This window comes from Cervus elaphus, chromosome 23, assembly GCF_910594005.1.
Source record: "Cervus elaphus chromosome 23, mCerEla1.1, whole genome shotgun sequence".
Lineage (NCBI taxonomy): Eukaryota > Metazoa > Chordata > Mammalia > Artiodactyla > Cervidae > Cervus > Cervus elaphus.
The window spans coordinates 33,283,178-33,306,001 of NC_057837.1; the positions used below are offsets into that span (position 1 = coordinate 33,283,178).

Here is a 22,824-nt window from a genome sequence, read left to right on the forward strand (position 1 = left end):
TAAAGTGTATAGAATCATTTAAAGAGTCAAACATGCTTCTCAACTTTTAGTAAATTTCTTTAGTGTGTTTTGAAATTAGCCAAATGATTTAGAATTCTGTGTCTCAGGACAAATGTAGATGCTTTTAGATCTAAGTTAACCAAAGTCAGGACTAGAAAACTGAAGTATTCAATTTGGGATTTTGAGCCCTTCTGTCCAAATGCAGGTAAATTGCAGACCTGGCTCAGGCTGTTTGTGTGTGTAGCCAAACATCTGGGCTCAGCTCAGCTCAGCTTTCTATGCATTGTCACTCTTCCTTTAAATAAAAAACCCAGTGGACCAATCATAAAATTCAGTTCCTGAACTTTACCATCCCAAGGTCCTGTCAACTCTGACAGACCACTGAGTAGCCTCAATTTCAGAGAGGCTGTCAAGGGCACTGTCCCTTGAATGTGGCCTTTATAAGTCCAATAACAGATTAGAAAGGTAGAGCATATTGGAATTGACCACCAAAAGGGAAACTGATTTGGGTGGTTGTTGTTTAGTTGCTAAGTCGTGTCAGACTCTCTTGTGACCCCACAGACTGTAGCCCATCAGACCTCTCCATCCATGGGATTTCCCAGGCAAGAACACTAGAGCGGGTTGCCATTTCCTTCTCCAGGGGATCTTCCCGACCCAGGGATGGAACCCATGTCTCCTGCATTGGCAGGTGGATTCTTTACCACTGAGCCACTTGGGAAGCCCTTGATTTGGATTAAGACGTACTATAGCAGGGGTTCCTAGTCAGTTAGGAACTGGGCTGTACTGCGGGAGGTGAGCAGCAGGCTAGCCAGCGAAGCTTCATCTGTATTTACAGCTACTTCCTATCATTTGCATTATAACTGGAGCTCCACCTCCTGTTAGATCAGCAGCGGCATTAGATTCTCATAGAAGTGTGAACCCTAACCCCTAAAGTCAAGGCATAATATCTTGAGATTGCCACAAAATAGAAATAAAGGGCACAGTAAATGCAATGTACTTGAATTATCCCCAAACCATTCCCCCCACCAGGTCCATGGAAAAATTGTCTTCCACAAAACTGGTTCCTGTTCCCCAAATGGTGGGAGACCACTGTACTGTGGGACTAATGACAACCTGACCCACATCCTCTCCATATTATGCAGGAAGACACAAATAACATGCTCCCTAAACGGAGATTCAGGGAAGAGCATCACTGGGTGGTATATACGTCAGCATTAGTTCAAATCACTGGGCATGTTTCATAATATTTCTATTGTACAACACGTGCTGGCTGATCCTAGAGCTTATCCAAAGGCACAGATGAGATAAAGAGAAAGACATATTTACTGGGCATATCTAACTACCTACCAGGAATTAATTCAGACCATTATGACTCATGGAGAAAGAGTATCCGTCCTCAGCTTTATGCACGCGAGAGCTGATATTTGCAACACTGTGCTAACAATGCCAGGTGTTTGCTCCATCCCAGTATTTCGACCTAATCAAATAAAGAGGAACAATTCAACAAGACAGCTCATTTTCGAAAGGCTGAGTGAATCATCTAACATCCATAATAACTTCAACATTGAAAAATAACATGACGCCTGTCGGATGATCTCCAGTCATTTGGAAAGGTTCATGGCGCCTGTCATGAGCCAGGGCAGCCAGTGTTTCACAGGGCATGGAAGCTAAGGTGTTGAAACACCAAGCTGTCTGTCCTTTCACAAGAGTAATTTGGTCCTTAAATCTGAATGGACTGGTTTAAGTTAAGAGAACGACATGAAAAGAGAGAGAGAATGACATATGTAATATGAGGTTTTCCTGGGACAAGTTGATTTCTTCTTTTCTTCTTCTACTTGATCCCATCTAAAGGACAGAATAATTTTCTAGTGGGCTCGACTACATGATATCTTCCTGAATCCTGACTCTTGAGGACATGACCCCACTCAGGAAGCTTTGGGAATTGGATGAGGGCACCAGGATTGTTGCAGGACCTCAGCTGGAGAGGCAGCCTGGTGGAGGGATGGGATATAGTGCCACAGAGGCAGAAGTAGATTCTCAGCTTTTGCCAAAAACAAGTCCCTTCAACTCTGAGAATTTATCTTTTCAATCTTGAAAAATAAGAGAGTTGCCGTTGATTATGCAATACTTTCCAGCTCTGGTTTCTACCATGAATCAAATTCTGTAGTGATTGCATGTGGATGAATTGTATGAACCTCATAAGGAGATGATGAATCTTTTTCATTGAAGATTTTGATTTTTCAGTGCTCTGTTTTGAGAGCCAGTGAGTTTAAAAGGTGAAAGCATGTCAAACCACAGACCTAAACCCCTCATTCTCCAGATGAGGAGATCAGTGATATAATCCCTTGGGTTTTCCTGCCCTTCTGCTGCTGCCTCTCATGTAAATCCAGCAAATTTATATGAAATCATCAGGAGGCTACTTAGGCCGTTGTATAAGATTCATTTGGAGGTCATCACATCCAGTGGCTTCTAATTAGTTTTCCATCAGACCTGCCTCAAGAGTGCCCAGATCATGGTGAAATCAATTCCATCTGATCCATCCTGGGACCCTCTAGAGTCATTTGTCTTATGTATAACTTCTTTATGTCACTGGATTTAGGATTTTCTGTTCTCTCTGCCCCTCACATGCCTGTTATAACTTCAGTGAACCTTTTCACACTGCCCTTATGTTCAACCAAGCTCAATAAGAAATTAGAGGCACAAAGTGATCAAGATTTCTGATGCTGATTATCTGAAAGCTGGTTTAAGCTATGGGAAGAATTGAAGGTTTTCTGTCCTGACAGCTGATTTGGAAAATATCAATATTATATTTGAAACTACAAATTAAAAAGCTTGTTTCTCTAAAAACAAAATCTTATTCAAGAGATTGAGCATGAAACAAATGTATCCAAGCACATAGATATTATGAGAGGATCTTTCTGTTTAATTTGATGACATTCTTTATGTGTTTTACCTTGAAACTTTACTTTGTTGACTGTGCTTAGCACTGTGTGATAGATCTTTGACTATGATTAGTTTTGTTTGCTTTTCATTTTATTTTTTTGATAACCAATTTTTCCTCTCCCATCTACCTGATGATTTTTGAATTGTTTGTCTGTATATAGCTATAGACATAGATGCTACTGGCTTAGATGCAGAAGACAATGATATTCCAGCAAACCACCGCTCCCCTAAACCCAGTGCAAACAGTGTAACGTCACCCCACTCCAAAGAGAAAAGAATGCCCTTCTTTAAGAAGGTAACATGAACTTCCAAGCTTGCGTCTGTCCACGCGCTCAACTGCACTGCGTCACATTTCTAGTCCTGTGGACTGTCTGCGTCCTTGATAAAGCCAATAACATGCATGCTTTGTTATTCTTTGTTTCTTTTCCATGCTGCTGTAGCTAAGCAGAAGCAGAAATCGGTAAGTTCACATTGACATGAGCTGTGTTTATCCTGCCCCTGGCATCATTAGCATTCAGTCCCACAGTTAATAGTCAACACAATCATGTCTGTCCTAAGAAAAGAATGTATCAAGCAGCTAATTGAGTCCATTCAGACCAGCTAAATTCAGTGAGTGACCTGTGGAAGCACCATTACAGTACTTAGCCTTTTTGATGGAATAACAGCTACCACCAAGGGCATTCGTTCCAACATTCTAGGAACGTCCAATGCTGAAGACTCCATTTGTAATGCACCTCTCTCGTGCATGCTTCTGTCTCTATCACTTTCTTTCCTCCGGAAATTTAACTGATAATCAAGCATATGAAAAACCATTATTCGATTCTGATTTATGATATCCAGATACATAGCTTGTACTAAAAAAAAAAAATTTTTTTTTCAATTCTTCAATTTTTAATTTAGTCAGTTATTTAAACTTCTAATCCACTAGGTGCAAAATCTGCAGATGAACAAGACCAGTGGAAAACTGCAGGCTTGTTTTGGCGGTTTACTGTGAGTTTTTCCTATTGTCATATATAAATCCTCTCCCCATGTTCTTGCCTCTTCCGTCACTCAGATCTCAGCATCCCACCCGTCGGATGGTGACGCAGTGGCCGTGCGTAGAGCCTTTGCCACTGGCCAACCAAGATGCTACCCAGTGATCCTCTTGGTTCCCTAACTGGAAACTAGGGTACTGCTGAGCTCTTTTGACTCCAAAATCTGTTTCTTCCAAGCACATTTTGCAGCTCTGAAGCATTATTTTTTAAGGATAGTGCCCCCCGCCACAATCCCCACTCCTTTCTTTCTTTTATATACCACTGTCCACCGCCTGCTGTGCGTGCTGTCTTTAGAATCTTTCTTTCTAATGTCAGCAAGCCCAGCACAACCTCTCATGACACATGTGGGCATGGAGCAGAATCTCCTCTGCCTCCAGCTCTCCACGCCCTGAGCCCTTCTCCTCTGTACAGTAGGATTCTGCCCTGTGGAGGACCTCTGAGTCATCAGTGAGCTGTCAGATGCTGAACTATGTTTGGTTTTGTTTTTCAAAATAAATTGTGTTTGCTTTCACTGTGGAAGACCAAGATACTCCAAGCAAAAATTAAAACCCCTGCATTTTTGTGTGAGCACCAAAAGCCACAGCCAACTATCCATCCGCGACAGTGGGTCCATTTCTCTGGTCCTTTCTTCTTATCACCACTAAAACTTATAGCCAGGTGACTTAACAGGGTTCAGGGCAGCAGAAACCTAGAAATTCAGCATTGCTCAGCTGCTCTGAGCTTTACCCAACAGGTACATGAATGAAAACCGTGTTCAATGAAAGGTTTTTCTGAAGTTTACTGACTCCTGAATTCCAAAACATGAAAAATGTTTATTGTAATTCTTCCATTAAATAATTTGAACAAATTACACTTAGCAGGAGAGGATAGATAAAAAGGATGGTGTCCTGATCCATAGGGCATAAAGTTCCAATATTCCATCAAATAAGGTAATTTCTGTAGCTACCCTACTGATGAAGAAGCTGATTGATTAGCAGCATTGCTATTAATAGTTGGCAGTCACAAATCGAAGGAACCCAAGACCCATCTAATATTGGGCCACTGAATATTTAAAGACTTGAAATAAAATTTCTTGGGAGCTAAAATGCATGCAACTGATATTCCTAATTATTATGATGGAAAGGTATTCTTAGACTTCATAGTTACAAGAACTTGGCTTCTAAATATTTTCAATCTGATCCCAGGTGGTATAAATGCAATAATTGAATAATTTTGGTGAATTAATTTCATGTCATAATCTCATGAATGTGCTTATGATGCCTTCGGCACTGGTATTCATTCTTCTTACGTTATTAATGATGTGGTCAGCTTCAATATAGACTTTTCAAAAACCAAAAACAAACAAAAAAAAGAAAACAACCTGAGATGCAATGATAAGATTGTTTTCCATGTTTTAGGTTGCTTTTAGAGTGATGCTTGTGTGGCCTTTGTGCTGTCACTGTATTATGTTTGTCTTGGGTTTGTTGTTTTTTTTTCTGTTTAAAATGTATTCTACCTTGATTGTATCTATTAAAATTCATTTTGAACACTAGATAAAGCTTTCAGCAGTAAAATTTGAGACAGCACAGTCACAGTCATATTTTCTCCCCTCAGATTCTATTGTCCATGACTATGGGCAAAACTCCGATGGAAACTTTTGAATTTGAAGTGCTTTTTCATCCCCTCGCCATGCCCTAAGCAAATTAAATTCGATTCAAGTCATAAAGTTGGTAAAGGGCCATCTTAAGCAACAGCAATGTGTTCTTGAACAACAGCCTGATGCAAAAATGGCATTCACATTTGCAATCAGTTGACTAAATTCTTCCAGTAGCTCAGAGATTTTTCTTTTGGTCTGTGTGATTCTTAACGTATATGTATTTTTCAGACACTCCTCAATGCAGTGTCTTAGGCCATAGTTCTGTCTTCCACACTAAACAAAAGTCATTTTTTTCCCAGTCACTTTAATATTTTCTGCTATTAAAATAGCCAATTTTAAGATCTTTAAACAAATAAGTTATCTAATTTGGGGGAAAATCTTTCTTGTCATTATTGTATTAGAAGCAGAAGAGCTGAAAATTGTTGCAAGTTTTAGAAATGGCTACAAAGTTAGGTCCTCCCCCTGCTCTTCTAAAAAAGAAATAAATTCTTGTGGGAGGGAATGAGTTAGTTATGTAACAGAAACACCTCCTAAACAGTTCTTGAGAAGCACATGAGAACTGCAGGATGACAGTGAACCTTGTGAGGCCATGGAGGCCTGCTCGGATATTTTAACGCATGAGAACCATCTTCCCTCCAAGACCCATAAACCTGACATTGTAAGTGTTCAAGTTCCAAAGGATAGAAACCAAAAACCTAAAAATATAAATCCATCAGCTGTGAAGAGTGATCATGATTCCATTTACTGAAACAAGCATGCAGGCTCCTCCAAACTCTCACAGCAAAATAGAAACTGCCAAGTATTTGGTCACAAAAGACCAAGGTTTTATCCAGGTAAGACCACCATCTAAGACCCAAAGACCTTTCTTTTCTTTGTCATTAACCACATGAAGTCTGATCATTCAACTCTTGAGAAAACTCAAATGCATCTGAAAAGCAGTATTAACCTCCAGTCAAGCTTTTTAAAAGCACCTCTCCTGCATGAGGCATGTTTCTGTCTGTTCTAACTAGTTTTTTGTTCAAAAGCAGCCCCTCCTGCGTTAGGAACATCAGGAGCATTTGAGGAGAGCCAGAAAACTGTAGACAACTCAGTCACTTTGAAACCTGAGGGAAATAAAACCACCCAGTCTTGGGTTGGGTTTATTTAGAAAAAGAAGCCAGTGCAAAAAGAATGGCAGCGTCTGGGAAGTTAGTGCCTGGTATCACAGAGTTGAGAAAGAACAGTATGTGCATTATATATTTGAGTTCCCTCTGCCTTTTAACCATCTGAAGGCGTCTCCTCTCTCTGCAGACAGAGCACACCCCTCCGTATGATGTGGTCCCTTCTATGCGACCTGTGGTCCTGGTGGGCCCCTCTCTGAAGGGGTACGAGGTAGGTAGCTGCCCTCTGGTGCATCCTTGACCTTGCATGCTGACCTGACCTTGCACACCTCCCTCTCCTGACTCTTGAACTTGGAAAAAAGCTGGTGGCAGCAAAGCATGTTGTTTTCAAGCCATGGGGTACATTGCTACTGTTCTGTTCTATTTTGTTTCCTTGGCTGTTGCCTTGGAGATGTATGCATGCCACAGTTGACTCAGTCTGGGGAGAGAGTGTCAAATGGAGAATGATGGAAGCCCCTTGAAATGTTGTTAATTGTCCCTCCAAGAGTGAGTTTGGGGAACTTTGTTTTGTTTCATTGTTAATGTATCAAAGCTCAGCCACAGAAAAAGGGAGTGACCCTCACATGCTAAATTTTCCCATTGGGAAGACTTGATTTTTAACATTAAGAGGAATAAGACTGTTTTATCGTAATTAGTAATGTTTTTTCATGTCTTACTGCTTGTTCAATTGCAGGTCACAGATATGATGCAAAAGGCACTGTTTGATTTTTTAAAACACAGATTCGAAGGGCGGTGAGTATTTCAGAATTCTGGGTTTTGTGAATCTTTTCCTTAAAGATGATGAAACTGAAACCTGGGTGGGACAGGCGGGTGGATCCTAAGAGAACACTGGCTTCTCAACCCTCTGTGGTGACAGGATGTAAGTTCCATTCAGTTCGATCTGATTCAGTAAATATTTATCATACTTACCCACACAACCTCAGCTCTCCACTCCTACACCTGCATCTGTAGCTGAATTTGGTCAAACTCCTGCTGATGAGTCTCACCCTAAATTCATGATGAGCTGGCCCTCAGTGCTGCCCAGAAATCATATTCTATGTGCCTCTTCCGTCCACTTTTCTATTCTTCTTAAAGGCTTTCACAGCATTTCCTTTCTCATCAAACCCTTCTCCTCTCGAGCTTCCTGGTGAACTTGCTTCCTGTTTCTTTGAGCAAACAGAAGCAAGCAGAGGAGCTCATCCAAGTGTTCCCACCAGCTGCACACCCATCCCCCTTGCTTATTTGCCTGAATGTTCTCCCTTTTCTCCTGTTACTGTGAGCGATGGCCAACCCCTACCTGGTGCTGGATCCCATTCCCCATCTCCACCCAAACAGCTGTCACAGGGCTTCCCCTTCTCTACTGAGCCAGGCATTGTGAGGAGCAAAATCAGATAAGGGCCTTGGCTTCACGGAGTTTACTGGGGGTGTATTGAATGGCAGCCTTGAATCAAATAACCAGTAGGCACCATAGTAAAGTTTCAGCCAACTTCTGAAGCATCAAAGATAGGATTGGAGTCTAAACTGGAAGCTTCCAAATATAAACTAAGCATAGGTTATTGGGAACCTGGGAGCAGACAGAGCTAGGGTGTATTTCTGTATTTTTAATGAGACACATTGGATGCCTCTCTTCTCCATATTCCTTTCCTTTTCCTGTCTGGCAATACAAGTGCAGTAGATGGAATCTGTAGATTTCACTGTTCTTTTAGATCTCTCACTTTCTTCCTTGAACACACCAGCTTTCATGACTATTTCTTGTTTATACTGACTTCTGGTAATGAGGTAGGAATTAGATAGGCTCCAGGCTGAGCACCTGAAGCTGGCTTCCTGCTGCCCTTTGAAAGACCAAAGATGGGCACAAGCGAGATGACTGACCAGAGACAACCTGGAAAACTGCCGCCAATAAGCAGCCTTCTATTGTGCAGGCTTACTCCAGGTTCCCCCATGTGCTTTCCACACATACTGTGCTTCTAATAAATTTTGTCTCTTTGTTGAATTCTTTCTTCAAAGAAGACAAGGACCAAGGTCTATTCCACAGCCAGAATCAGTAGGGAAGGTAGGGCAAAGAGGGGAGCTTTTATAACAGGAGGATATTGCTAGTTCAGTTCAGTTGCCAAGTCTTATCTGACCCTTTGTGACCCCGTGGACTGCTGCACACCAGGCTTCCCTGTCCTTCATCAACTACCAGAGTTTGCTCAAATTCGTGTCCATTGAGTCAGTGATGCCATCCAACCATCTCAACCTCTGTCGTCCCCTTCTCCTCCTGCCCTCAGTCTTTCACAGCATCAGGGTCTTTTCCAATGAGTCAGTTTTTGCATCAGGTGGCCAGAGTATTGAAGCTTCAGCTTTAGCATCAGTCCTTCCAATGAATATCCTGGATTTATTTCCTTTAGGATTGACTGGTTTGATCTCCTTGCTGTTTAAGGAATTCTCAAGAGTCTTCTCCAGCACCACAGTTCGAAAGCATCAATTCTTCAGAGCATACATGACTACTAGAATAGTAGTAGAACTGAAAGCAAAGGACTGAAAGAGACAGAAAATGAAAACTAGAATCTGTGTTTCAAAAAAGCCTTCATGAGGCTTCCCTGGGGTTCAGTGGTTAAGAAGCATCCTTCCAATGCAAGGGACACAGGTTCAATCCCTGGTCAGGAAACTAAGGTCCTCTATGCCACAGGGCAACTAAGCCTGTGTGCCATACTCGAAAAGAAGCCTGTGCCCCACAATGAAGACCCAGCACAGCCTAAATTAAAAAAACAAAGACTTTAGAATCAGAGTCTTCCTAATCAGATGTTCCTCATTAGATAGTTTTGCTTTGCATGAATTTATAAAATATAATTTATTTCATGCTGGGAAACACAGCTTGGTCTTTGGGCCTTCAGCTTGGTCTAGGCTTTGGCCCAACCTCTAATTGGGCCCATGTAGCTTTCACGTCTGTGTTCTTGACTCACCATTTGGGATTGTCTACATGAACCTACTTACCCAGAAAATTCTGCTAGACTAGGCACTTCACTCTCTATGACTGAGTTAACCCACTACTCTTTTCTAAATGCCAAAGATGGGGGAATGAGATGGGTTCCCTGACCTCTATTTCAACCTGAGTTAAGTTTTGAACTTGGAAGATAGATTCCAGCTACAGGGTGCATCATGGACCCATGTTCTACAGTATTTGCCATCCAGATTGATTTAATTTAAGAAACAAAGACAGTATTTTCATTGTTGTATCAGTCTTTTGTTTCTGGCCCAAAGTAGTTACCATGTGGCTTTATGAATGGACCTGCCATGGTTCCTCTCAACTCTTAAAACTGGAATTCACCACTATAGGCCTGTGATCACCAATTAAAAATCCTCAGAGAAAGGAAGGGGCTTCCCTGTTATCTCAGTTAGTAAAGCATATACCTGCAATGCAGCAGTTCAGTTCAGTCATTCAGTCATGTCCTACTCTTTGCGACCCCATGAACCACAGCACACCAGGATGCAGGAGACTCTGGTTCAATTCCTGGGCTGGGAAGATCTGCTGGAGAGGGGATAGGCTACCCACTCCAGTATTCTTGGGCTTACTTTGTGGCACAGCTGGTGAAGAATCTGCCTACAATGTGGGAGACCTGGGTTTGATCCCTGGGTTGGGAAGATCCTCTGGAGAAGGGAACGGCTACCCACTCCAGTATTCTGGCCCAGAGAATTCCATGGACTGTATAGTCCATGGGGTCGCAAAGAGTTGGACATGACTGAGCAGCTTTCACTTTCACTTTCAGAGGAAGGAATAGGGTCTGTAAAGCAGAATTTCAAAAAAAGTCATGCAAAACATTAACTCTTTCACTCAAGGCAAGACATCCAGAGTTAGTAAATCACACACTGTCTGCTTCTGGTTGGCCAGACAGCCATAGAGGGTGGAAACTCATAACAAGTATGAATGTGGCTAATTCTATATAGATATGCAGTTATAGGAGGGGGAAATGAATCATTCCTGTGTTATCTATTAAGCAAAATATTTTTCTGGCCATGCCACACAGCATGTGGGATCCCAGTTCCCCAATTAGGAATCGAACCCACATCCCCTGCATTGGAACTGTGAAGTCTTAACCACTGGATCACCAGGGAAAACTCAACAAAGTATATTTTTTAAAAAAAATGTAAAGCCCAAGAGGGAGAAAATATGAAAGGAAGGATTGGAGATAAGAAGATTCTTGATAGGGGTTATTTTCTGTTCTGAAACCCAGGTAGGTTCATGTGTTGATGCCCTGGAGAGTTGTCAGAATCAAGACCCTCATTGCTAAAATAGCCTTAAGTGTGTGATGTCAGAGAAGAGATGATGAGTCATTATCCTTTCTGTTATGTGCACTAGACAAGCCCATTTCAGTCAGATCCACCCTAAACAACCGTGTCACCCCGTGAACAAAGCAATCTTCCTGTTCACTTAGTAGGACAATGACAGGTAAATTAACAAGGAAATTGGGGGCAAGAAAGAAAAGCCACTATCAGTGATGAATTCAATTGTCCTCTCCAGTGATTCTGAAAATGTCAGGTCTTGTCACAGAAGCGTTTGGCATGTGTACTGAATTCTGGGCGGGGGGCGGGGCATGGTGAACCCTGTGCTAAGGAGTCTTACTGGAAATCAATGCTGGGAAACTTTGTCGTGTAGAAATGTACTTAGATGTGAGGCAGGTTCTTCTGAACCTGTGGTTGTCTACCCTGGCTGCCAATTTAAAACCAGCAGAGGTTTTAAAAATGTAGCAAACTTAGGAGATGTCCTGGCAGTTCCCTAGTGGCTTAGACAGTAAAGAATCCACCTGCAATGCAGGAGACCCAGGTTCAATCCCTGGGTAGGGAAGATCTCCTGGAACAGGGAACGGCTACCCACTCCAGTATTCTTGCCTGGAGAATCCCATGGACAGAGGAGTCTGCAGGCTACAGTCCATGGGGTCATAAAGAGTCAGACACATCTGAGCAACTGATACTTTCACACTTTCACTTTCTGGTGTTTCAGTGCTAGAACTCTGCACTTCCACCACAGGGCGCATGAATTCCATCTCTGGTCAGGGAGCTAGGATCCTGCAAGCCATGTGGCATGGCAAAAAAACATTTTTTAATTTAAAAAAAGTCATGGACTTGTATCCCACCTGTGATTAAGTGAAGCCCAATGTCTAAGGTGGGACTTTATCTAACTGTAAAGTCTTCTCAGGCAGCTTTGATACACTGCAAGGGTTGAGGACCACTCCTCTACAGTGAATTGTCCCCAAACTTTTGCCCTTAGGATTTTCAGGGTCTGTTTTTTGGTGGAACCTCAAGCAATGACAATTCCAGAAGCATCACTTAAGGAGTAGGACGGTAACTCTCCTCCTGCAGCCTGTAGAGCAAACCACACAAGCAGGGCAGGGAAAGCCCAGCCAAGTAACACACCATGTGCGGATAAAACAAAGCCTGTGGGGCAGAGAGGAAGTTGGATCATTAAAGAAAATCCTGTCCTCTGGCTGAATCCCCCCAGGCTGACTGTGAGAGGCTTCCGGCCTGGTTTTGTGTGCCTTGGCACCACTGTATCCCCAGGCTGTGTCCCCCAGAGGGCAGCCTGCCTCCCAGCAAGTATCCAGGGCTCTTTAGATCCTGTTCTCAGCAGGCCTCGGGTACCACTCAGTGGTCCTGGTTTAGGGGCCAGCACTTCAGGTCCTGACTCCTACTCTGCATACAGAACCCTACCCACAGTATCCACGTGGCTCATCCAAAGGTCACCTTTCCCGAAAAGTCTCCCTGAACATGAAAATATACCATCCTCAGAACCCCTCCTATGTCCTTATTGTCATGCATAATTTTTTTATTGGAGGATACTTGCTTTACAATGTTGTGTTACTTTCTGCTGTACAACAGCATGAATCAGGGGTGTGTGTGTGTGTGTGTGTGTGTGTGTGTGTGTGTGTGTCCTCCCTTTCGAGCCTGCCCCCCCCCGCCTCACCCCTCCAGGTCATCACAGAGCCCTGAGCTGGCTCCTTGTGCTCTATAGCAGCTTCCCTCTAGCTCTCTACTTTCCACATGGTGTATTTATGTCAAACCTAATCTCCCAATTCATACCACCCTCCCATTCCCCCCGTGTCCACACATCCATTCTCTACATCTGTGTCTCTGTTCCTGCCCTGCAACTAGGTTCATCTGTACTTTTTTCTATATTCCACATACATGCTTTAATATACAATATTTGTTTTTCTCTTTCTGACTCCCTTCACTTTGTATGACAGACTCTAGGTCCATCAACATCTCTACAAATGACCCAACTTCATTCCTTTGTCCTGCACTGGCATTTAATGCCACCCAACATCAGACATGTCTTTGTCTATATCCCTGCCTCCCTCCACCCCACAAGAATCTGAGTTCCATAATAGTGCTCTGAATGAAGATTTGCACCTAGTAGGCACTTCATAAGTCTGTGTGGAATGACCAGTACCCTCCATGCCATGCAGGCACTCAACATGAAAGGATTATCGTTACATCACTCCACTCTACCACCCCCACCCCCAAATAAATAAAGACATTTTTAAACAGTTGCTGAACACCTGTCATCTGAACTCACTTGTGAATGCCTTGGGAAGTCAAAATGAAACTGTGTTTAAGTGGCTGGGTTTAATACTGCTTTTCTGGTTATCGCTTTTTCCATAGAAAGTAAAATTGTCCTCATAGTACAAAAAACTTAATCAAGTAGACTTAATTTTTGTAAATAGGAGTCCTACCCCACAATAAAAAGGAATGAACTATTGATACAACATCATGGATGAATCTCGGATCCCTTATGCAGAGTGAAAGAAGCTCAGCTCAAGAGACTACAGTGATGTTCTGGAAAAGGCAAAACCACAGGGATAGAAAGCAGCCCATGATCGACAGGGGTGGGGTCGGGAAGCTCACGGATCTGTTCCATGTCATGAATGTGATGGTGGAGACAGGACTTTATGAATTGGTCCAAATTCAGGAAACTACACACTGTAAAGAATACAGTATATAAATCAATAGGTTTTGTTTTGTTTTTGTTTTTTTTGCAAAAGCCAGTAATTCCCTTTCCACACTTTACTGAATGTCCTGCTCTCCAGAGGCAACCACTTTTAACTCTGTCAGTTGTATCTTTCGGTCTTTACTTCTTGCCTCTAAATCACATGCTTCATTCACTGTTAGGCATTCTCTCTGGACTTCCTACGATGAAGACTGTTTAGCTGCCTCATGTATATTCCTCCTGTTTGTGTCTCTCACATCTACACACCTGCATCCACCTCATCCTTCAATCTCCCAACAGTTGCATCTTAATTTTGGCTGGTTCTATATTTCGGATGCATTGTGACCATGTAAATAAGATTTCAGTGAGCCATGTCATTTATTTGCATTACTTTTTCTGATGTGTTTTCTTTGTGGCATCTATGAGATTAATAATTTTGCTTTTTACACATGCTTAGCTTTCTATTAGTTGGTGCCAGTCCAGCCCCACACTCTTCCCCTGGTTGTTTCAAGTTCCTCACAATAGACTCATACATATCCAGGTGTCCCTCAGCTGTGTCTTCCTGAACCTCTCTCCAGGAATGTCCTGGCCTGCCCCAGTCTGGATGGTTTGTCTCTGTGTTGAGTGCATATATGTCACTATGAGACATGTCTCCTCATTATGCCTGTCACCACCTTTTTGGGGTGTGAACCCCTTTTCCCTAGATGAACTGATCTCTGTCAAGATTTACCTCCATCATTTTTGTCAAGAATATCCTCTGACAGTTTCTTTAGAAAGAGGACATTAAAACTTTTTGAGACCCTGAGTGTCTTTAAAATGCCTTTAATCAGCCCTCCTGTTTAACTGATAAATGGTTAAAATGGTTACGGAATTCTGATTGGAATAATTCCCTGACCCCCACCCCCCGCCCCCAGAATTTGTAAGGATTTTTGCTCGATTGCCTTCTGTCTCCATTGTTACTGTTTTTTGGTTTGGTTTTTTGTTTGGTGGGGAGGGGGTTCCAATCTTAATATTTTTTATTGAAGTATAGTTGATTTACAGTGTTGTGTCAACCATTGTTGCTGTTGAGAAGAACACGCATTTCCATTCCTGACCCTTTGTATAGGACCTGCCTTTTCCTCTGGAAGCTTTTAGGCTTTTCTTTGTACCCAATGTCATGACATTTACAAGAATATGTCTTGATATGGAAGTTTCAACCTTTCTGCTGAACTCCCCCTTCCCATTTGGAAAATTAGACTCTTAATTCTAATTTTTTTTTTTTTACTTTCCTCTCTTGTGTTTTCCTTGTTCTCTTTTTCCTGGAGCTCTTATTATTGGAAGTTGAACCTCCTGGGTAATTCTCTAGTTTTTATGCCTTTATTCCCCTATTTTCCATCTCTTTGTCTTTTCAGTTTTACTCTTTAGAAGATATCCTTAACTTGGTCTTCTAGCCCCTCTTTTGAATTTTCATTTCTACGGTTATATTTTTAATTTTCAAAAACTCTGAGTCTTGAAATAGAATTTTGTTCTAGTTTCATAGGTATAATCATCTCTTAGCAGTCAGCTTTGGGCGTCAGTCATAGGTGGTTTTTCTGTGTGTCTTGGTCTTTCATATGAGGAGTTCTCCTGAGATGCCCAGGGACCACTGATGTGCTCAAGTATAATAACAGAACATCAAAGAATCAACTGGAGATTCTGTGCTCATAAGACACAATGTTTCCTGTAGGACAGCCCCACTGGGCAGTCTCCATGGGAAACCACCAAAGCCTGTTCTTTGGGTCTTTTCTATTTGTGGGTCAGATTCCCCCAGAGAAGAATCTTCCATCCTGACACCTAGGGGATATAACCTATGTGAAGTCAAGTGGGCCTTAGAAAGCATTACTACGAACAAAGCTAGGGGATGTGATGGAATTCCAGTTGAGCTATTTCAAATCCTGAAAGATGATGCTGTGAAAGTGCTACACTCAATATGCCAGCAAATTTGGAAAACTCAGCAGTGGCCACAGGACTGGAAAAGGTCAGTTTTCATTCCAGTCCCTAAGAAAGGCAGTCCCAAAGAATGCTCAAACTACCGCACAATTGCACTCATCTCACACGCTAGTAAAGTAATGCTCAAAATTCTCCAAGCCAGGCTTCAGCAATATGTGAACCATGAAATTCCAGATGTTCAAGCTGGTTTTAGAAAAGGCAGAGGAACCAGAGATCAAATTGCCAATATCCGCTGGATCATTGAAAAAGCAAGAGAGTTCCAGAAAAACATCTATTTCTGCTTTATTGGCTATGTCAAAGCCTTCGACTGTGTGGATCACAATAAACTGTGGAAAATTCTGAGAGAGATGGGCATGCCAGACCACCTGACCTGCCTCTTGAGAAACCTGTATGCAGGTCAGGAAGCAACAGTTAGAACTGGACATGGAACAACACACTGGTTCCAAATAGGAAAAGGAGTACGTCAAGGCTATATATTGTCACCCTGCTTATTTAACTTACATGCAGAGTACATCATGAGAAACGCTGGGCTGGATGAAGCACAAGCTGGAATCAAGATTGCCGGGAGAAATATCAATAACCTCAGATATGCAGATGACACCACCCTTATGGCAGAAAGTGAAGAGGAGCTAAAAAGCCTCTTGATGAAAGTGAAAGATGAGAGTGAAAAAGTTGGCTTAAAGCTTAACATTCAGAAAACTAGGATCATGGCATCTGGTTCCATCACCTCATGGGAAATAGATGGGGAGACAGTGGAAACAGTGTCAGACTTTATTTTTTGGACTCGGGAATCACTGCAGATGGTGACTGCAGCCATGAAATTAAAAGACGCTTACTCCTTGGAGGGAAAGTTATGACCAACCTAGATAGCATATCAAAAAGCAGAGACATTACTTTGCCAACAAAGGTCCGTCTGGTCAAGGCTATGGTTTTTCCAGTAGTCATGTATGGATGTGAGAGTTAGACTGTGAAGAAAGCTGAGCACAGAAAATTGATGCTTTTGAACTATGGTGTTGGAGAAGACTCTTGAGAGTCCCTTGGACTGCAAGGAGATCCAACCAGCCCATCCTAATGGAGGTCAGTCCTGGGTGTTCATTGGAAGGACTGATGCTGAAGCTGAAACTCCAGTACTTTGGCCACCTCATGCGAAGAGTTGACTCATTGGAAAAGACCCTGATGCTGGGAGGGATTGGGGGCAGGAGGAGAAGGGGACGACAGAGGATGAGATGGCTGGATGGCATTGTTGACTCGATGGGCATGGGTTTGGGTAGACTCCAGGAGTTTGTGATGGACAGGGAGGCCTGGCGTGCTGCGATTCATGGAGTTGCAAAGAGTCGGACACGACTTAGCGACTGAACTGAACTGAACCAAAATTCTAGGATGAGGAGGAGGGCTGGGGGCTCAACATTTGGAATCCTTTTCTTCTCTCTGTCCCTGCTCTGTGCAGCACCCCTGCTCAGATGCCCTATTTTACTTCCTGGAGAGACTAGACCAGTCAGTGGTCTTACACCACACAGGGAAAGGATGGCCATCTCATGGCTTGATGTAATAAAGCGGAGATGGAGGGATCTAACTATGGAACAGACTTTTAACCAAATCTCTTATTTTTAGTGCCCCCTTCACCTTCTTCTTCAGAGGTCTTATGAGCTATTTTACTCCACATTTTCCCTACCGCTGGCTTGTTTGTTCAGCCCAGTCTCCAACCTAAGTCATTTACTCTGCCCAGCTCCCAACTTTTGTTGTTCTCATGTCTACCCTTTTTGAGATGACTCCCCCACTCCTCAACTCATGATTGTCTGTCACCACACCCTCTGTGTCTTCTTCAGAACAGTCCTCTTAACCTGTAATACTTTATTAATTTCTTATTTATGACCCATCTCTGCTGCTCGGCTCTCTTAGAGAAGATCTTGTTTGTCTTGTTCTTATTTATTCCTCATGCTGATCACAGCACCATACTTACAGGAGGGATTACAGCACAGGGGCTAAGAATATAGGCTCTCAGGAGTTCTGGGTTCAAATTGCAGCTTCATCACTTTTAGGAACAATATAGCTTTAGAGAAACCATCTACCCATGACTCATTTTTTTTGCATCAACAAAAGTGGGAGAATATCCTCTCCACTGAAGTCTTTAGAGTGATTTAATGAGTTAATCCAGGTAATGAGATAATGCTGAGGGCATGCCTGGCACATGGTAAGCAACCGATACATGCTAAGTTAGGTAGGTGCAGAATTAAAATGAATGATCAGCTATACCCCAATAGAAAATAAATAAAAAGTTTAAAGAGAAAAATGAGTGAGTAAGTGCCCTAATATTTCTTGGTTGAAAATATGGTCTATATTGTGGCTCAGCTGCTAAAAGAATCCACCCGCAATGTGGGAGACCTGGGTTCAATCCCTGGGTTGGGAAGATCCCCTGGTGAAGGGAAAGGCTCCCCACTCCAGTATTCTGGCCTGGAGAATTCCATGGACTGTATAGTCCATGAGGTTGCAAAGAGTCAGACACACACGACTGAGTAACTTTCACTTCACTTCATGTATCATACTTGGATGAGTTTGGGGTATGCATTTCTGTCCCATTTTATTCAGTGAATAATCTCAGATCTTCTGTTGCTTTTTTGCCAACAGGATTTCCATCACAAGGGTCACCGCTGACATCTCACTGGCCAAACGCTCTGTCTTAAACAATCCCAGTAAGCATGCAATAATAGAAAGATCCAACACGAGGTCAAGCTTAGGTAAGTGTGTCCTTTGCTGAAGAGTTGAAGCCATTTAAACCTTTTTTGCTGAGGCTACCAGTGAGCAGATCTGACTAGATGATAATTCCGTGTGTCAGAGTGCATAGGCAAAACAGACAGGTGTCACCAGTAGCCACTGCTGCTGTCTTAGTGATTTCATGGTATGGAAGGATTTGTTTTGAAAGTTTTCGAGTTAAAAATTCCACAGGCTGTCAGCATGAGTGTTTTGGATGGTGTCTGTTTTCACAAACATGAGCTTTGGTGTCTATAGACTCTAAAACTCCTTGCTTTGCACAGTGTTGTCACAAGCAAAGTCATTAATATCTTTAAGGCTCAGTTTCTGTTACTGAATCAAACTTGGCTCTGCTTGCCTGCATGCAGTGAAGCCAGTCTACTGATGCAGGGATGTGGTGAAGGAAAGTGCAGCATTTATTGCAGGAGCCAAACAAGGAGAACAGGCAGCTCATGTTCAAATGCTCTGAGCTCCCTGATGGCTTCAGGGAAGGGGTTTTAAAGGCAGTGTGAGGGAGGGGGCTGCAGGGAGATCAGCTCATGCACAGTTCTAGGATTGGTTGGCATCAACGTGAAGTCTCAAGCATCATCAACCTTTTGGTTTCAACCAGTCTAGCTTCTCTGTTCTTGCGGTCAGCAGTTTTCATCTGGTGGGGATCTGCTTCCTGTAAAAACAATTTACGAATGTGTGTCCAGCCTTTATATCTTTGAAGAACTGGGAGTTTGTTGTTTCTGCTATGTGGCTGCTATATAGTCTAAATTGTTAATAGTTTCCCAGCCCAACAGCTATTCTTTTTTTCTACATTTTCACATTTCTCAATCATTAACTTTTTTTTTAAACAATGTTGATAGTTTCAGGTGGAAAGCAAAGGAACTCAGCCCTAAATATATATGTATCTGTTCTTTCCCAAACTCCCCTCCTATCTAGGCTGCCACATAACATTGAGCAGAGTTCCCCATGTTCTCCATACAGTTCCCCTACTGTATAGTAGGACCTTGCTGGCTTTCCATTTTAGATATAGCAGTGTGTACATGTCAATCCCAAACTCTCTAACTATCCTTTCTCCTGATCCTTCCCCCTGGCACCCATAAATTTGTTCTCTAAGTCTGTGAGTTTGTTTTGTAAATAAGTTTGTATGTATCATTTAAGATTCCACATATAAAGGATGTCATACGATATTTCTCCTTCTCTGACTTACTTCACTCAGTATGACAGTCTCTAGGTCCATCCATGTTGCTGCAAATGGCATTATTTCATTCTTTTTAATGGCTGAGTAATATTCCATTGTATATATGTACCCCATCTTCTTTATCCGTTCCTCTGTGGATGGACATTTAGGTTGCTTCCATGTCTTGGCTGTTGTAAGCAGTGCTGCAATGAATATTGAGGTGCATGTATTCTTTTGGGCTATGTTTATCTCCACATATGTGTCTAGGAACGGGATTGCAGGGTCATATGGTAGCTCTATTATGAGTTTTTAAAAGAACCCCCTTGCTGTTCTCCATAGTGACTGCACCAATTTACATCCCCACCAACAGTGTAGGAGGGTTCCCTTCTCTCCATTTATTGCTTGTAGGTTTTTTGATGATAGCCATTTTGACTGGTGTGAGTTGATACTTCATTATAGTTTTGATCTGCATTACCCTTATAATGACTAATGTTGAGCATCTTTTCATGTGCCTCTTGGCCATCTTTATGTCTTCTTTGGAGAAATGTCTACTTAGAGCTTCTGTCCATATTTTGCCTAATCATTAACTCTTAAGTCAGATTTTTGAGACTCAGGGAAGCCTGGTAGACTAAATCAAAAAAGTCTTATTTCAAAGGACAAGGACTCAGGGACTTGGATATGGTGTCATTTCTTCATCTAAACCCAAAAAGAGAGAGAAAGAGATGATACTAGCTACCTTGTGGAATTACTGGAAAGATTAAACATAGTACAACTTCCATAAATGATGACTATAACCACAAATCCCTTCATACTTGGGTTATATCAAGAATTATATCAATACCAACATTTTTGTTTCATTTGTAAAAACAATTTGGAGATTTTAGTTAACACATCTGCAAGTTTGTTGTGTTTGAATCCTGTTTATGATCATGTACCAATTTGATCAAATGAAATGGCTTTGGCAACTATTCCATCTATTTGGCATTAATGGCTATTACACATGTAATTTACTGAGTGTTAGGGTTTTTTTTAATATTTATCTACTTGGCTGCGCTGGGTCTTAGTTACGGCATGAGGAATCTTCAGTCTTCATTGTGGCATGCAAAATCTTTAGCTGCAGCATGAAAATTCTTAGTGCAGCATGCGGGATCTTGTCCTTGGACCAGGGATCGAACACAGGCCCCCTGCATTGAGGGCTTCTGTCTGTATCTTCCCTGTGAAACAAGAGTGGGGTGAGCATGAGGACACAGATATGAAGGACAGCACATCTTCATGCTCACGTTTCACCGGGAAGATATGGACAGAAGCTTCTAGATGTGGCTGCAGACAGTTAACACTCTGTGTCAGTGGTTGATGAGTCCTGGAAGAAGACACAGGACAACAGGTAAAGAGTAAGCTGAGAACAAGGGTGTGATTTTATATGAGGAAATCATATAAAATTTTATATCAGGAGAGGCCTCTCTGAGGAGGTGACCTTTTAGCAGAATCATTTGTGTTATGAATTCTTTATCCTGGCAGCTACCTGAGAGAAGAGAGAAGTTCTGAGCAGAGGGGGAAGTAGGTGCCAAGGTCCTGAGGCAGGAGCATGTCCAGTGGGCTGAAGGGGGAGCAGGACAGCCAGTGTGACTGGAGTGGAATGATGAGGGTATGAGATCAGAGAGGTGGTGGGGGGCCTGACTGGGTAGCACTCTCGGGCCTTTAACTGTGGATGTGATAGGAAGAGGCATGGAAGCAGAGAGGTGGCACAAGGTGACTAACATTTTAGAAGGATCTCTGATGGCAGGTGTGGAGAAGGGAAAAGGAGGAGAGAGGTGAGCGGGAAATTAAGATTCTGTTGTTCTGCTGAAGCAGCTTCAGAGAGAAATAGTGTATGCTGCAGATAAGTGGGTACTTACTAAACCTGGCACTTCTACAGGCTTATGGGATACAGAGAACAGACTAGTGGTTACCATTGGGAAGAGGGAAGAGGGCAGAGGCCAGATAAGGGGAGGAGACTGAGGTACAAACTTTTAGGTATAAAAATAAGCCACAGGATGTATTGTACAACATGGGAAACAGCTAACATTCAAATATTCATTTATTGGGCTGCGCCGGGTCTTAGTTGTGGCACACAGGATCTTCAATCTTGGTTGTGGCATGCAGGATCTCTACTTATAGCATGTGGGATCTGATTCCCTGACCAGGGATCGAACCTAGGCCCCCTGCATTGGGAGCACAGAGTCTTAAGTCACTGGTCTACCAGGCAAGTCCGTGGAGCCAGTATTTTATAACTATACATGGACTGTAATCTTGAATCACCCTGTTGTACATTTGTGCACCTTATATAATGTGGAAATTGTCCTGGAGTTTTCTCCTTCATGTTCCCCATCTCTTTGTGACCCCACGGTAAAGAATCTGCCTGCAATGCAGGAGACCCAGGTTCGATCCCTGGGTCAGGAAGATGCCCTGGAGAAGGGAATGGCTACCCATTCCAGTATTCTGGCCTGGAGAATCCCACAGACAGAAGAGCCTGGCAGGCTACAGTCCATGGGGTCGCAAAGAGTCAGATATGACTAAGCAACTGACACTTCCACTTCACTTTCACTTTTTACAGCAACTATACTGCAGTTTTTTTTAAGTGGTGCCTTTAGAAGTATCCCTTCAGCAGAGTTGGGGTGTGGCAAAGACTTGGACAGGAGGTCACCTAGGGGACTTGTCATCATTCAGGTTAGAGAATAAGAGAGGCTGTAAATTAGTGACAGAGGGAAGGAGAAGACTGGTGGGAATCCAGAGGTGAGAGAGTCAGGATTTCTCTACTGGATGGAGAACATGAAGGAGAAAACTCCAGAAGGATTTCTGTGTATTTGCTTTGAGGAAGATGGTGTCATTCTGGGGATAAGGGGCTCAGGATGAGGAAGTCATGGAGGGCAGGGGTCTGGGGAGGGGGATGAGAAAGATGACAGCTCCATTTGTACACACGTTGGACTTGCAGTACTGTGGAACATCCAGATGTCCAGCAGGAAACTGTAGACTCGAAGCTAGAACTTCCCAGAGAGGACAGGGCTTACACACAGTGGATTCTCGGTATTCATGGGTGTCATAGGTATAGGAATACCCAGTCACCCATAGAATGAAGTCAGAGCAAATACTGAATTCATGAATCCTGAACCACTGCTTTCAGGGGAAATACATGGTTAGGTTCCTGTAAGCCTCTGGTCCCCACATTTTCATCCACTGACCTGCAC

General features: G+C 42.7%; 1 protein-coding gene across 7 annotated transcripts in view; it reads left to right on the forward strand.

The window, feature by feature from the left end:
* Positions 1–22,824, forward strand: part of CACNB2 (calcium voltage-gated channel auxiliary subunit beta 2) — a 408,788-nt gene that overhangs the window by 367,800 nt on the left and 18,164 nt on the right. For 4 of the 7 annotated variants that reach the window (XM_043883286.1, XM_043883287.1, XM_043883290.1 and 1 more), the window contains 4 exons: positions 3,105–3,238; positions 6,904–6,984; positions 7,447–7,505; positions 18,310–18,419. In XM_043883286.1, coding sequence (XP_043739221.1) covers positions 3,105–3,238; positions 6,904–6,984; positions 7,447–7,505; positions 18,310–18,419 — 384 coding nt within the window. Of the gene's footprint in view, positions 1–3,104; positions 3,239–3,383; positions 3,404–3,871; positions 3,934–6,903; positions 6,985–7,446; positions 7,506–18,309; positions 18,420–22,824 lie in introns of all 7 variants that reach the window. The other 3 variants (XM_043883288.1, XM_043883291.1, XM_043883292.1) reach the window with 2 other exon arrangements.